The sequence below is a fragment of the Dendrobates tinctorius genome, unplaced genomic scaffold (assembly GCF_039654945.1).
Source record: "Dendrobates tinctorius isolate UK_male_01 unplaced genomic scaffold, ASM3965494v1 ptg000117l, whole genome shotgun sequence".
Classification (NCBI taxonomy): domain Eukaryota; kingdom Metazoa; phylum Chordata; class Amphibia; order Anura; family Dendrobatidae; genus Dendrobates; species Dendrobates tinctorius.
Window position 1 is genome coordinate 12,535,366 of NW_027361785.1, and position 16,592 is coordinate 12,551,957.

Consider the following 16,592-nt stretch of genomic DNA (forward strand, 5'->3'; position numbering starts at 1 on the left):
AATAGCTCCCTTTTTGGCCAAAAAGAGTGATATCAGTAACAGAGGTCTAGGACCTTCCAACACAGCGTCCCTTCAATCACCTCAGAGATCCAGGCTGCAGTTGACAACCTGAAATTTAGAAGGTCGCTACTAGAGGAAAAGGGATTTTCAGCAGCGTTAATATCCACCTTACTCATTAGCAGAAAACTAGTGACTACAAAAATTTTTTAAGAGGATATGTAAAAAATTCTTATCTCCTCAGACCCAATACGGGAAGGGAAAGTCCCGATAGGGGCAATACTGGAATTTCTGCAGAAAGGTTTAGGATTGGGGTTAACTGTCAGTACCCTCAAAGTACACGTCTCAGCCCTGGCAGCCTTATTCAACTGCGACCAGGCAAACAATAGGTGGGTGGCCAGGTTTATCCAGGCCTGTACTAAAGCTGATTCTGTCATGTCCTCTACTCCTCCTACTCCTCCTTGGGATCTAAATTTACTCCTGTCATCTCGGACAGAGTCTGATCAAAACACAACATTAGCTAAGGATTCTAACATTAAACAGCCTTATTAATGGCACGCACGTCGGCCAGTAGTTTGAGCATTCACTCACATTATCAATAAGACCCTCCCTACACTCAGGCCATAGACGATAGAGTTGTGATTAAAATTAGATCCAGCATACCTTCCCAAGGTGATGTCAAAATATCATAGGGCTCAGGAGATAATCTTATCTATTTTGTCATGATACTAACTACCGGAAGGAGGAGAGGCTTCATTGCCTAGATATGAGGAGATATCTCCTGCAGTATTTAGAGGTAACGAGTCCTTGGAGAATACAGAAGTCCTTATTTGTCTCATTCCAAGGGGCAAGGAAGAGCCTTAAAAGCCTCTAAACAGACTATAGCTAGATGAGTGAAAAAGGCCATTATGCTAACATATAGCAGTGTAGGCAGGGCTATTCCAGAAGGTATAAAGCCCACTCCAGGAGGGCCATGATGACGCCCGGGATGGAGAGAGCAGACGCTCCCATAGACCAAACCTGTGAGGCGGCCTCTTGGTCCGCTCCGGCATTATAGGTTAAACCTATTTGCTACCTCTGATCTCACATTTGGGAGAAGAGTGTTACAAGCAGTGATCCCTCCCTAAGAGAATACAAATCTCTGTAACTCTCTCGTGGTGCCGTCATGTAGAATGGAAAAACACGGGTATTACATACCTGGTAATGTGTTTTTTCATGAGACATGACGGCACCCTTATATTCCCTCCCTATTGATCACATCATTAGTTGGGTGCATTATTAGCATTATACACTCCCTTGGGTGTCAGAAATTTAGTAGTGTAAAGGATGTATTATTTATATGTACACTAACCTGCGTAATTCCTCTCGTGCTCTGTAAAACAACTGATGCGGAGAGAGGAGCCGCCCCTTTTATCTTGAAGGTTTCCTGTCCTCATTGGGCGGATCCCCTCTCTCGTGGTGCCGTCATGTCTCATGAAAAAACACATTACCAGGTATGTAATACCCGTGTTTTCGTATCACAGCAGTGTCATTTACTGCGCTATGACATCCGACCGTAACGTGTACACCAATACCACAAACACACGTTACTCTTTGTGTAGGCCACACTAGATTCAAATAAAGTGTAGCAGACACACCATCATCATACAGTGCCATTAGTGTTTCTTATACCTGTTTGTAGTCCTACAGGAATAAGCACACTAATTCCTAATAATTACTTTCTTGCCATTCTGAATCCATCGATAGAGATGAAGGCAGGGAGTGAGGGACGTCCCCGCGGCGGCCGCGGAAGAGGTTCAACAGCAGCTAGACATGGTGCACATCCAGTGCAAGCAGCAGGCCCAAGTCACTCAGCACCTACTTTCACCCGACAGCAGTCATTTATGCGCAGCTTGTTAGGAGCGCAGGGCCATAGGCTGATAAGAGAGGATCAAGTAGAAACCGTTGTTGGTTGGATGGCGGCTGAGGAATAATAATAATAAATTTTATTTTTATAGCGCCGACATATTCCGCAGCACTTTACATTTCAGAGGGGATTTGTACAGACAATAGACATTACAGCATAACAATAATCACATACAGTAGATTATAACAAATAAGAGGAGTGAGGGCCCTGCTCGCAAGCTTACAGTCTATGAGGAAAGAGGTAGACACGAAAGGTGGGTGGTAACAGTTGCTCTGATTGTATGGACCAGCCATAATGTTAAGTGTGTAACAGTACAGACACAGAGGGCTAATGGATGCATAAAGCATGTGGGAACATGATGCTGGGAACCTGGTTATGGTAAAACTTTTGGCTCTGCCACACAGGGATAGGTTAGGTTAATTGAGGAATCCACCTCAATGAGCACAGCATCCTCCCAGGACCCCTCCACCACATCGGGTCAGGCCACTGAAGAGCAGCACCCATCTGCTTCTTCATCGCCCACTAAATTGCACAGACATTCAGAGGGCCAGGAGCCAACCTTACTCCTCTTCTCAAAATCTGTTGGCTTGGAATCTGTGTGCCATCCAGACAGCATTCCTGCAGCTGAAGAAGAGATAGTGTGCACAGATGCGTAACCACTGTGTCCGTCTGAGGAAGAAGTAGAGGGTGGGCCAGTGCCCACAGTGACCAGACCCCAGTCAGCAGATGATGATGAAACTCAGCTGCCAGTTTCTGCTGACGAAAGTGTATTGGATGACGAGGTCCTTGACCCATCATGGCATGCTGAGGGGCAGCAAGCAAGTGGGGATAGCTCAGAGGAAGAGCTTGCAGGTGTGGCGCAGCGTGGCCGTCCACGTGGGAGAGGAAGAGGGAAAAATTGGTTGTCGGCTCCCTCAACTTCAGCACCCGTTAGGAGCAGGGCTCTTTTAAAGAACACAAGGGGTGCGCCCAAGAGTTGTGGTGCATGGGCCTTTTTCGACCAAGTTGCAGATGACGTTACAGTAGTCAGATGCAAGCTTTGTCGACAAACTGTGCGGAGAGGGAAGAACGTCAGCAACCTTAATACCACCAATATGTTGACGCATGTCAGGAAGAGGCACCCTGTGGAGTGGCAGCATCACACCCAAGATGATTCGCCACCTGCAGCTGGTTCCTCACCTTCCACCTCTTCAGCCACAGCGGCCACCTCTTACTCCAGCTCGCAAACAGCTGCTCCCGCTTCCTCGCCAGAATGCCAGGGTGCATCTGCAGGCAGTGTTGTACGGCGGCACACTGTCTGTACTTCGTCAGCATCCCAATCGCTGGCATCCTCACACTCCCAATCCAGTGTGCAGCCATCTGTCACACAGGTGTGGGAGAAAAGGCGCCCATACTCGGCAAACCACCCACGAGCACAGGGCATGAATTCTCGCATTGCCAAACTGCTTGCAGTGGAAATGCTACCATTCTGGCTGGTGAGCAAGCCATCCTTTATCGATATGTTGGGGTTTGCAATCCCACAATGCAGCGTTCCCAGCAGCTTTTACTTCAGCAGGCAAGCCGTCCCCGCCCTGCAACAGCATGTGGAGCGTAAAATTAAGCATGCGCTACAAAATGCAGTTAGTAGCAAGGTCCACCTGACCACCGATGCGTGGACCAGTCAGCATGGCCAGGGACGCTACATTTCCATCACCACCCATTGGGTAAATGTAATTGAGCCTGGAACTGAAATAGACAGTGCAAGTGCGCGGGTCCTGCAACTCGACGAATTGCAGGCCTCTCCTCCGTACAAATTGACTCCTCCTCATACTCCTCGTCAGAATCGCCTGCACCCAGACGTACCACAACAACCGATTTCAGCACTGCATCGGCCAAACATCAACAGGCCGTGTTGAAATTGGTTTATCTGGGTGATGTTGGCCACACTGCAACCCGAGCTGTGGAACACGCTCAAGGAGCAGAGCGACATGTGGCTTGCTCCGCTCAAGCCAGGTATGGTGGTATGTGACAACGGCCGAAACCTGGTCGCGGCTCTGGGCCTACGTGGTCTGACTCACATTCCATGCCTTGCCCATGTCCTAAACTTGGTGGTGCAGAGTTTCCTTAGGAACTATCCTGACCTTGAGGAGCTGCTGCACAAAGTCAGATACGAGTGCTCTCATTTGCGGCGTTCAAGCATGGCTGCATCGCGTCTTTCAGCCATGCAGCGCAGATTGGGCCTGCCCGAGCACCGCATCATTGTTGACCTCCCCACCAGGTGGAATTCGACTTTGCATATGCTGCGGAGGTTGTGTGAGCAGCAACCTGCAATTATGGAGTTGCAGCTGCAGCAGGCGACACACATCTCAGCCCTCCCACTTTACAACCACAGAGTGGGCATCCATGAAGGATATATGCACCATTTTGAAGTGCTTCGAGGACTCCACTCTGATGGTGAGCACGGATGCTACCCTACTCAGCCTGACTATTCCCCTTTATATGCCTTATAGAATCATCACTTAAAGGACTAAGGGATGAGGTTTCTCTGGAGGAGGAGGAGTATGATGAGACACTTGCACCAACCATGCAATCTTCATCGGCCCAGTTGGTACAAAGCTCTGTGGGTGCCTCACAAAGGTCCAGGCAGGGCACAGCAAGCGAGGAGGATGAGGAGGACTATGAGGATGAGCCAGAGGAGGAAAGTACACAGCGCTCTACTAGTAGTCACCAGATAGAGCGTAGATGGGGTGATGCAGAGCAGCCAGAGCACATTCCTCCAGCTGGTGACAGCGATGCATGGCCAGTTGGCAGCCTTCAGCACATGAGTGACTTCATGCTGCAGTGTCTGAGAAACAACCCACGCGTGGCTCATATTCTCCACACAAATGACTACTGGGTGGCTACCCTCTTAGATCCACGTTACCGGGACAGCCTTCAAAGCCTAATTACACTGTTGAACCGGGCGCGTAAAATGCAGGAGTACCAAGATGCACTGGTTAATTCACTCATATACTCTTTTCCACCGCATAGCAGTGATGTGCGTGCGCTAGCAGGCACCTCAGTGCGTCCTTGGCCCAGCGGAATCCGTTCAGAAGCCGGTAGCAGAAGCAGTACATCTGCTACTGACAGGTTCAGTATACCCAACCTGTTCCAACGGTTTCTGAACCCGCAAACAGTTCGGGCACCATCAGCACAGACAGTGCAACGCACTAGGAGGCAACGTTACTGTGACATGGTGGCACAATACCTCTCCACCCCTGTCAGTGTGCTTCAGGATGGATCTGCCCCCTTCATGTTTTCAGTCTCCAAGATGGATACATCGCCCGAGCTTAGCCAGTATGCCTTGGAGGTCCTGGCTTGTCCTGGTGCCAGTGTGATTTCTGAACGCGTCTTTAGTGCAGCTGGCAATGTACTAACAGACCAACGTACCAGACTATCCGCTGCAAATGTGGACCGGCTTACATTCCTAAAAATGAACCAGGCCTGGATTTCTGGTGACTTTTGCTGCCCTGGGCCATAGTAGACAGGTTACATGCATGGTTGGTAGCAGTATGCATGCTCTGTCATGTACCTATGTTGCACACAGCGTCATCTGTTACGCCAGTGCTCTGGCCTCTACTACCAACATCTAGCACCTGGTTCTGTGACTGACTCTTTCACCTCATACTGTTTTCCATGGGCTCTAGTACCACCAGCTAGTGCCCATTTCCGTGACTGCTGATTTCACAGTATGCAGTGTTTCTGGGCTCTAGTACTGCCAGCTAGTGCCCATTTCTGTGACTGCCATTTTCACAGCATGCCGTGTTTCTGGGCTCTATTACCGCCAGCAAGTGCCCATTTCCGTGACTGCTGATTTCACAGCCTGCCGTGTTTCTGGGTTCTAGTACCGCCAGTTAGTACCCATTTCTGTGGCTGCCACTTTCACAGCATGCTGTGTTTCTGGGCAACAGTAACACCAGCTGTACCTCGTTAGACCAAAGTGGGAAAAAAAGGACGACAGATGCCAAACACCTATAGGCAGAAGCACAAGAGGTGGGATCCAGCCACGCAGGCTGTTTCCTGGCAGTGAAGTGCGGACACAGGTTCCTCCCCTGAGGGGTAAACCGAGTTCCAGCATCACCAGCTGGTTCTCGGGAGTGCCTAAGGGCACGGGTACCTCCTGCTCCAAACTGTGTTTCGACAACGCTCGCCGTTACACGGTTGTGTCCGCCGCACTTTTCCACGCCCCCGCCGTACATCATTCTGGCTCAGTTTGCTGTTATCCGTGGTGTCGGCAGTGTAGGAGCCCCCTACATGGACTCCGGGACCTGGCGCTCAAGGCTGGTCTCGACAGTGCCGGTAGGCCCTCCTCCCCTGCTGCGACTGCGGAGTAAAGAAGACTGTGTCCGGGTTGCGGGGGCAAATGTGGCTCTTGCACCTTCTACCGAGAAGACATTACTCCGGTAGAAGACCCAAGACAGGAAGACAGATGCAGAATAATAATATAATAATAAATTTTATTTTTATAGCGCCGACATATTCCGCAGCACTTTACATTTCAGAGGGGATTTGTACAGACAATAGACATTACAGCATAACAATAAACACATACAGTAGATTATAACAAATACCAAGAGGAAAGAGGGCCCTGCTCGCAAGCTTACAGTCTATGGTGAAAGAGGTAGACACGAAAGGTGGGTGGTAACAGTTGCCCTGATTGTATGGACCAGCCATAATGTTAAGTGTGTAACAGTACAGACACAGAGGGCTAATGGATGCATAAAGCATGTGGGAACATGATGCGGGAAATCTGGTTATGGTAAAACCATACAGAAGACAGAAGACCCAAGACAAGAAGACAGATGGAGATGTCCCCAGACTCCTGTCTTTTTGCTCTTGAACTTGTGTCTTTGTGGGGGGTTTTTGGGCTTCTCGGCAGTGCTTTTGGCTTATGTCACTACTACATTGTGGTATCCGGGCTACAGTAATGTCAGCTGTTGCCCAGTACAGCCACTGGCACTTTTACCTTCTGCTGCTTATCTGGGTTCCAGTAACGTCAGCTGGTTCTCAGTAGAGTCAATGGCTTAGGTCCTTCCTTTGTGGTATCCGAGTTCCAGTAACGTCTGCTGGTCCTTGGTAGTGCATTCTGGCACAGGTTACCTCCTGCTTAGTTATCGGCCTCCGGTAACGTCAGCTGGTGCCCGTTAGTTCCATTGGCTCTTATGCTGATTTCTGCTGCCTATACGGGTTCCAGACTCACCAGCTGGTTCTCTCAAGTTCCTGTGCCTACTGTTACTTCTGCGTATTTCCTCTGGGTTTGGGACATTCTGCGACCAGCCAATAGCAGGATAACCATAGACAGAGGTTCAGGAAGCAGTAGGAGCAGATGTACATGAACCAAAAGCAGAATATCAATATGCAGAATTACTGAATAACAGTAATCTAATCAGCAGAAGAAGACTAAGCATGGTTTAAAGGGAGTGTATCCATTCCTCCACGTGGTGCTCCTGGAAACTCCCTGCAAAGCAAGATGAGCTGAACGCGGACACATGTCAAAGGGCATATTGACACCACCACTGGCAGTTTTTTAATTTAATAATGTAAAATCACTAACCCTAACTATCCCTAACCCCTAACCGTTACCCTAACCCTTACCCTACTAACCATAAACCCTAACCCTACCCCAACTAATCCTAACCCAAAGAAAAAACACCGCTGTTAAGAAGATGGCGACCAGTTTTCCTGCTACAGCTTTCGCTCTGTGCATTTTTCTAGCGATTTATTTATTTATTTTTTTTTTTTTTTTTTCTCCTCTGCAAACTTCTTCCCCATTATCCTGATGTGCTTCCCCCTCCATATTATCCATTATATAGCACTGTAGTGGTCATTTTGTAATTCCGATTTTTTTTCTCCCATTGACTTGCATTGATATCGGAAATCGGAAATTCCGATATCCGATATTTTTTCAATATCGGAAATCGCAATTCCGATACGATATCGGGCAATATTGCTCATCCCTAGTAGTAAGATAGCCTGATCCCTGAGATGTGTCATTTAATGGGCTATTTGTTGTGGTTTCAATAAAATCCAGTGTTTTATAAGCAAGAGATCACTACAGGACTAGGTGTCTTGTGCCTCCTAGTCAACTGCTGTATGTAAACCCGCCCCCAACACTCATTAGCAGCTGTTTGGCATCTTTCTTTGTACACTGTAAATTTTATCCCAACTACTGCACCCAGTAAACAAAACAATATATTGCTGCAATCAGGATCTCGACCCCTAAATCAGGCTGCTCTCAGATTTCTAGCAAAAATCTGCTGACAGATTCTAAATATTTAAAGGGAGTCTGTCACTTAATTATACCACTGTTAAAAGCATATAGGTGTCTTGGCCCCTATAAAAATTATACTTGTACTATAGATTCTATTACTTTAGTTGCCAAAATAAAATATTTTTCAATTGTTAATGTGAGTGCTTCAGTGGCCATGGACTGAGTGCACTTACGCCTTTTCCATTTGCATACTGAGCGCATTGCGTTCAGGCAGTATCAGTCAAGATAAAACAATGAGCAATGCTGACCCTCAGCGTGGACACCGCAGGAGCCAGCTGTCTTCCCCTGGTGCTACTGCAGACTCTCATCACGGGCTCCTTTCTGCAGCACGGTACTGAGCGCACAGGGCCAGCGGTGAGAGCCCGCTATGAAACTGTGTGTAGCTGGGGCACCTGTAGTGTCCTTACGGAGATGCACAGTTGAGTTCAGACATCAAGATGTGACAGTGGTCCATATCAAATTGAGAAGATGAAACAGAGCACTAAAGTCCTCTTAATTTTTATGATTTTTTTTTTCCCCCCCCCCTGGCAAATAGATCACTGAAAGCAAAAACTACAGGTATGAATTTTACAGGGCTGCGTCCCCTTCATGCCTGTATAAATGGTTTATTGTTTGGGGCATGACAGGCTCCCTTTTTAAAAAGGGTTGAATAAAATTGAAGAATTTTACACTAGCAGCTGGAAATGTTATAAATTTAAAGGAGAAACGCTATTTGCCTATTAAGGATCGTGCAGCACGGTCCGAGCACGGATTGTGGCTGTGGGTCTCCCAACCTGAGCACCCTAATAGCAGTGCTATCTGCCAGTTTTCTTATACTTGGCTGCAGATATTACATGGTGTATTGTAAATGTGATCTTGGTAGCCAATTGCTAACCTGGCAGGGAGTGAATAAAAAAAATCAGTTTCCTATAAAATTAGGATGGGGAGGTATACGCTTCCATCTATTTAGGAAATGTGGACGTGAACAGTTAATTAGATTTTGTTAGCAGACACCTCTACAAGTGGATAAAAATGTCCCATTATGGACAATACTGGCATATTCGGAAAAGTTGTACAAAAGATAAGGGCTTCTGTAAAGAATCCCTCAGTTTGAATAAAAGATTTAGGGGAAAAAGGTTATCCAAAAGGAATCCTTAAGGATGCCTATAAGAAAACAAGGAAACTTCAACGGATTGATAATTTGAACAAAATAAGAGATAAAGGGATGGAAATGAAAATGTCCAATGAATCTGCTTGTGACAGTTTATTTAGATACAGCTTTGTGGCAACATTTAGTAGTTCTCATAGAATTGTCAAGAACCTTTTGAAAATATTGGTTTATTTTGGGGAATGACGCAGTCCTGTCGGCAGATATACTTAGAAACCCTAGTATTGTGTTCGGTAGGAACAAGAACTTGAAAAATCTTCTTGCCCCCTACTAGGGTTAATGGTAGGGCTAAACCTTCCGATAATCTTTCAATGAATCCTGAACGCAAGGGCATGTTTGTGGAAACTGTAAGCGTCTATGGTGCACAATGTTGAAACATGGATGTACGGACTTTAAATCAAGGGTGACTGGAGAATCTTTTGAGGTTTACCAACATGTGAACTGTGGCACATCATTCGCTGGTTATCTGTTGGAGTGTGGGTGAGGTCTCCAGTATGTGTGACGCACCACTTAGCAGGTTCACAGCAGAACGAACGGCCACAGGCACAGCATCAAAAATGGAGTAACCAACCATGGCCTGTCAAGGCATTTCCTAATGTATCACCAAAAAAGGCCTGATTAATTTGTTTGACCATTCTTGAACATATACCTGAGACCAGTCCGGATTGGATGCAGAGGCTGAAAAACAGGTTCTGATTAATAATAATAATAATAATAATAATAATATTAAGTTTATGAGTTCTGTATTAATGCATATAAGTCCTGCCCAATGATTTTTGATCCAGATCTATTGGAGTCGCCCAGTGGGATGGGATCTTAGGAGTATTTGAATTGTACCTACCTATTATCTATTATTTTTTTTTCTCCTCTTTCTAACAGTTGTTTAGTGTTTTAATATTGTTTTGTCTATTTGTAATCATGTAAATTTTATGTATATTCATGATTTTTAAAGCCAGTATGCAGTTAATTATCAGCCAATCATGTCAGTGCCTGTCTCTTTACAGGACTGAGCGTGATATATATTTTGTATTCACCTGATGAAGGGGACAGATCGTCCCTGAAACACTTTGTGTGTTGAATATATCGACTGTTCTGGTCTGACCTGGGTGGTTCCTGACTCAGAGCGTGGCACTTTGGATCTCCACCACCCACCTTTCATGGTTTTTCAGTTTCCTTTGATTGTTATAGAGGTGCAATGGGTAGCATTTGGTGCTCAGTCCTATAGATCAGTAGGATTATCTGAGAAAATGTCTACATCTAGTCCCAGCTCTTATGCAGCTCCACTCCATATCCTATTAAACCTGTCTACAGTAGGCTCCTCAGCTCCCTTCTAATGGCTGCTACGGGAAAAAATTATATACTAAAAACAGCGCTCCAAAACTTCAAAGGTATGTAATGAAAGCACAATATCTTCAACATAAAGGCTATGGGATATTGATGGTTGGAGGTAGTCTCCAATATAGTAGACATTGATGCTCCCAGCGGACGGCAAGTCTTGGCCTATATGACCAGTCTGATTGTGTTACGCGTTACATGTAGGGACTGTGTTGCTTTGTTACCATTGATTCTTGATGATTTGGTGCATAACACAATTCTAAACTTCAGTGTTTCCTGTCTCTTTGGTTTTTGTTTTTGTTTTTAGATGAAGCTCAGAAATTGTTAAAGGATTTAAATTACAGAAAATCTCTTCAAGTGCCAAATATTTACTACCATATGCCTCATTTATTAAACCATGAAGGAAGCCTCCAGCCTGCTGTGCAGGTTGGTCTTGGAAGAACAGGAGGTACGAACGTCCAAGATAAATGCATAATCTGTGTCTGCCAAAACCATCAAAACAGTTTTTTTTTCTTTTTTCCTGTTACCGTGCTCTTTTTTTTTTTTTTTTCCCATTTCTTTCATTCCTTGTTTATCCCTCTCATTTCTGTCTTTCGTTCAGCAGGATTATGCTCTTTTATGTAGAGTGGCCATAAATACTTGTCGGCTGAACCAGATCTTAACTTTACTTTGGTTCTGCTAAAGTGCAGCATAAGCATATGTGCAGATCCCTCAAAATTACCTGGATCTGTCCACTCGTGTCATAAATCCACAGGGGACAGAAATGCTGTGGATTATGCCTGCAGATTTGTGCAGGTAATATCCACCATTGAATAAAATAGCGGGGCGGTTGAAGACCTTTTACGAGTTTCATTCTCATGCTGTGCAGAAATACGTGAGAATGCAGCTTGTTCATTCGGATGGGGATTTGCCACACATTTTAAAGACCTGCTTTTACATTAGAAGGGGCAAAATCTGCTGTGAATTTGCTGCAAAATCGGCATATTTTGTGTCAAAATCCACAGCATACATGCCTGTCCTTTGTGGACTGAGTTGGCAGACAGCATCTCTTCTGCGTATATTTGTCCAATCTTTTAGGGTGAAAAGGATTCATTCAAGGAGTTGCTGAATTCAGTTTCTTGCTATTTAAATGTTTCTTTTAGCAATAAAAAAAAATGAAGATTGACATTTTGATCATTAGAAAGATTCTTTGAATTACTTTAAACATGGATATGAATTAATATATAAGTAGTAATTGCCAATCCTTACATTACGTTAGATAAATATGACCTATAATTCCAGGATAGTTTTACAACAATTATACAGATTGATGGAACATACCTCCTATTTGTAAAGTCTAACATATGTGTGATGCTAGGTAGCAATATTTTATTATATAACAATTCTTTGCCTTTTTGTTTTTCTTCCTACCAGTGTCAATCGTAATGGGCATCCCAACCGTAAAAAGGAAAGTTAAGTCTTATTTGAGTGAGACTCTACATTCGCTAATTGATAAATTGTCTCCTGAAGAAAAACTCGACTGTGTTATAATAGTCTTCATTGGAGAAGTAAGTACATCCCAAGTGTATAAGATACAATTTGTTGTACATTTTACATAGGTTGATAATGGAGAAGGGAAGGACCCAGCAATGTCTTAGTGATTCCCACTCTTGCCTAGCAGCTTGGGGGGGTGGGGCAACATTAGTGTGAAGTCTTTAAATTATTATCTGCGTAACATAGAAATTATTGGTTGTGCCTTTCTATGTTTGTTTTTTTTTTGTTTGTGTTTTTTTTAACTGTAAAATCTTTGTGTATAAAACATGTATTTGGCATATAAGAGTCTGTTAACACTGCTTTTTGTAGTGGAGGTATGTTGTAAGAAATGCTACGCTTTCCTGCTTCATACATTGCTTGTAAAGCCCAAAATGTGGTCTGCTATGCAAAAGACACACAAATAGGCATGTGCTATTAGTTTCTGATATGTTATTTTATCTCTCTAGACAGACCTTGACTATGTACATAGTGTGGTCGGCAGCTTAGAGAAAGAGTAAGTTCATTCTTGATAAATGCATATACATAAATAGCATGCACTCTCAACAGTTCATTATCAGCCCAGATATTGATCATTTGCACTCGTTAATTCATAACTTTTAATGAACGTTACTCACGCTTCTCGTAATGCTTTTTGAAAAATGATTTTATTTTATGATTTTATTCTCTACCTCGTGTTGGTTGATGGTAGATTGTCAACTTTTTCTATAGTTGGGAAATTAGATTTTTTATTTGCGGTAACATGCAAGGGACACATGTGGGTGGAGGGAGATGCAAAGGAAATGCGTATGCGGAGAGGGGTGCAGGGGCCATTTTTTTGCAAGATGCCGGGAACTGACTAGCAGTGAGTCTATGGTTAGGCAGGAATATTCTTTAGAACTGAGATATTTACTGCTGATTTGAGTTCCCGATTTACTCTTTCTAGTAACCTTAAAAACCTCTTTGAAATAACCATCCAAAATTGCATTGAAAAATGTTATTCTCTGAGGTGCTCTATACAAAAAAAGAGCGCCAATATTGATAAAGTATGGTGAAACTGAAAATCTGTTCCAGTTAATCAGAACTGGATCATGAGATGTCAGGTGTGTAACATAAAGGCTATGGGTTAAGGGCTAACGAGTGACCTGCCAGTATAAGGAGACTTAGAAGCCATGCAATACTCCTCTGGGAAATTAAATATGCAAATTGCCTCTTCAGTGACGAAGGGGACTGGAGCTCTAGTGCCACCAATTGGAAGTAGTAATCCTCAGTCAATATTGATCCTTTAACAAGCCTTGCCATATGGCTGGAGTCACCCTAGCCTATAAAAAAATCAGTCCAATGTTGATCCAGAAAGGTAGGACAAGTATCATGCAAGTATAATGTGATTTTTCTCACCTAGCATCTGTATGACATCTTTATGACATCCGTATTACATGCGTATCCAGTCCGTATGCAATGCGTTTTTAGCATCATCTTTTACATACTGTAATTCTGTCATTTAAAGTTAGTTTACAAACAAATAACACAATCTTAGGGTGCCGTCACACTAAACGATGCACCAGCGAACCCGACAACGATACGACCTTGTCAGGATCGCTGGTGCCTCGATACGTGATCGCTGGTGAGCTGTGAAAAAGGCACTCACCAGTGATGAGGACCAGCGAGGATGCTGGTATCCAAGGTAAATATCGGGTAACTAAGCGTGTGCGTCACTTACCTGCTGTGTACCCTGGATACCAGCTCCCAGCGCGAGCACGCAGGTATCCAAGGTACACAGCAGGTAACTAAGCAGCGCTTAGTTACCCGATATTTACATTGGATACCAGCTCCCAGCGTCTGCTTACAGCGCTGGGAGCTCGCTGATCGTTGGTCTCCCGCTGCCACACGCAGCAATGCGCGCTGGCCAGCGGGAGACCAGCCTTTACTGGTTATTAAAAAGGGGAGCCCAAAAAAATTGACATGGGGTCTTTCCTATTTTTAATAACTAGCAAAGGCTAATCAGACAGCTGTGGGCTAATATTAATAGGCTGGGAAGGAGCCATGGATATTGGTTTCTTCACAGACTAATATCACCACCACTCAGCTGCCCTCGGATGCACCATTTCTGGCACTTGGCCTCGGCTGTTCCGGATTGCCCTGGTGCAGTGACAATCGGGGTAATAGTTTTGGGGTTAATGTCTGCTGTGTAATGTCTGCTGACATCAAGCCCAGGGGTTAGCAATGGAAAGGTGTCTGTCAGACACAATTACTAACCCCACATTCAAAATAAATAAACATGTGATGAGAGGTGACCTCAGTAATGTAACCGCTCACCACCAGGGCTGTGTGGAGTCGGTAAGCCAAACCTGTGACTCCGACTCCTCAATTTCCCTTACACCAACTCCATGACTCCGACTCCCACATATATTGCTTATATTTAAGTGAAAAATTTATTGTAGTACAATGTGAACATCGGACATTTAATCATTTTTATGATACAATAATCAAGATATTTAGACAGAACATAATATATATTTATTGGAATACAACTTTAGAACACAAACTGCAATAAATTGTAAATATGTAATACACTATGTAATATCGATTACATATATACAGAACAGACCAAAAGTTTGGACACACCTCATTCAAAGAGTTTTCTTTATTTTCATCACTATGAAAATTGTAGATTCATTGTGAAGGCATCAGAATTATGAATTAACACATGTGGAATTATATAATTAACAAAAATTGTGAAGCAACTGAAAATATGTCTTATATTCTAGGTTCTTCAAAGTAGCCACCTTTTGCTTTGATTACTGCTTTGCACACTCTTGGCATTCTCTTGATGAGCTTCAAGAGGTAGTCACCAGAAATGGTTTTCACTTCACAGGTGTGCCCTGTCAGGTTTAATAAGTTGCCTTATAAATGGGGTTGGGACCATCAGTTGTGTTGTGCAGAAGTCAGGTGGATACACAGCTGATAGTCCTACTGAATAGACTGTTAGAATTTGTATTATGGCAAGAAAAAAGCAGCTAAATAAAGAAAAACGAGTGGCCAACATTACTTTAAGAAATTAAGGTCAGTCAGTCCGAAAAATTGGGAAAACTTTGAAAGTGTCCCCAAGTGCAGTGGCAAAAACCAACAAGCACTACAAAGAAACTGGCTCACATGAGGACCGCCCCAGGGAAGGAAGACCAAGAGTCACCTCTGCTGCGGAGGATAAGTTCATCTGAGTCACCAGCCTCAGAAATCGCAGGTTAATCGCAGCTCAGATTAGAGACCAGGTCAATGCCACACAGAGTTCTAGCAGCAGACACATCTCTACAACAACTGTTAAGAGGAGACTTTGTGCAGCAGGCCTTCATGGTATAATAGCTGCTAGGAAACCACTGCTATGGACAGGCAACAAGCAGAAGAGACTTGTTTGGGCAAAAGAACACAAATAATGGACATTAGACCAGTGAAAATCTGTGCTTTGGGATTCCAAATTTGAAATCTTTGGTTCCAACCACCATGTCTTTGTGTGATGCAGAAAAGGTGAACGGATGGACTCTACATGCCTGTTTCCCACCGTGAAGCATGGAGGAGGTGGTGTGATGGTGTTGGGGTGCTTTGCTGGTGACACTGTTGGGGATTTATTCAAAATTGAAGGCATACTGAACCAGCATGGCTACCACAGCATCTTGCAGCGGCATGCTATTCCATCCGGTTTGCGTTTAGTTGGACCATCATTTATTTTTCAACAGGACAATGACCCCAAACACACCTCCAGGCTGTGTAAGGGCTATTTGACCAAGAAGAGAGTGATGACTTAGCTAAGACAAAGCCTAGATCCTCAGGCTACATTCACACCATGGGCATAGCCAGGCTCAAACCTAGGGGGGGGCAGAACCTCATGCTGTTCCATAGAACCTCATACTGCACACCTCAGCTGCTGCAGAACCTCATACTGCACACCCCTACACTTGAAAATAAAGCCTGCACCTTAAGAAGATGTGGTGATGAATGCAGTCTATTTATTCCAACTATCAATTGATGTTGATGTGTTACTGAAGACGTGCCTGTCCTGGGCATCCTTTTGGGCAGCTATGAGGTGTACCTGACTGGTGCTAAAAAACAAAGGAGTGTTAGTCTGTGTGCTACCCGGCTTTCATTCTTTTTGGTACAGAAAAGATATGGATAGACAGATATGGATAAATGGATAGAGCAGATTTCAGGTGGTGCGGTTTTTTAAGAAGCTGATCTGCTTTTGCAGCTGAAAAACGTATCCTCAAAAAACACAGGAAAAACGCTGTGTGTGAATGTAGCCTTAGATCAGGAATAGAAGAGCCATTTTTAGGACATTTCATAACTTTCCCAAATTCCTATGAAAAAATATTCAGCACATTCTGCATTGAATTACTGTACCAATTTATTATATATTT

At 44.2% G+C, this 16,592-nt stretch overlaps 1 protein-coding gene across 4 annotated transcripts in view; it reads left to right on the forward strand.

Moving 5' to 3' along the window:
- Window positions 1-16,592, forward strand: part of MGAT4A (alpha-1,3-mannosyl-glycoprotein 4-beta-N-acetylglucosaminyltransferase A) — a 115,204-nt gene that overhangs the window by 60,269 nt on the left and 38,343 nt on the right. For all 4 annotated transcript variants that reach the window (XM_073590552.1, XM_073590554.1, XM_073590551.1 and 1 more), the window contains exons 4-6: window positions 10,982-11,122; window positions 12,088-12,221; window positions 12,654-12,700. In XM_073590552.1, coding sequence (XP_073446653.1) covers window positions 10,982-11,122; window positions 12,088-12,221; window positions 12,654-12,700 — 322 coding nt within the window. The remainder of the gene's footprint in view (window positions 1-10,981; window positions 11,123-12,087; window positions 12,222-12,653; window positions 12,701-16,592) is intronic.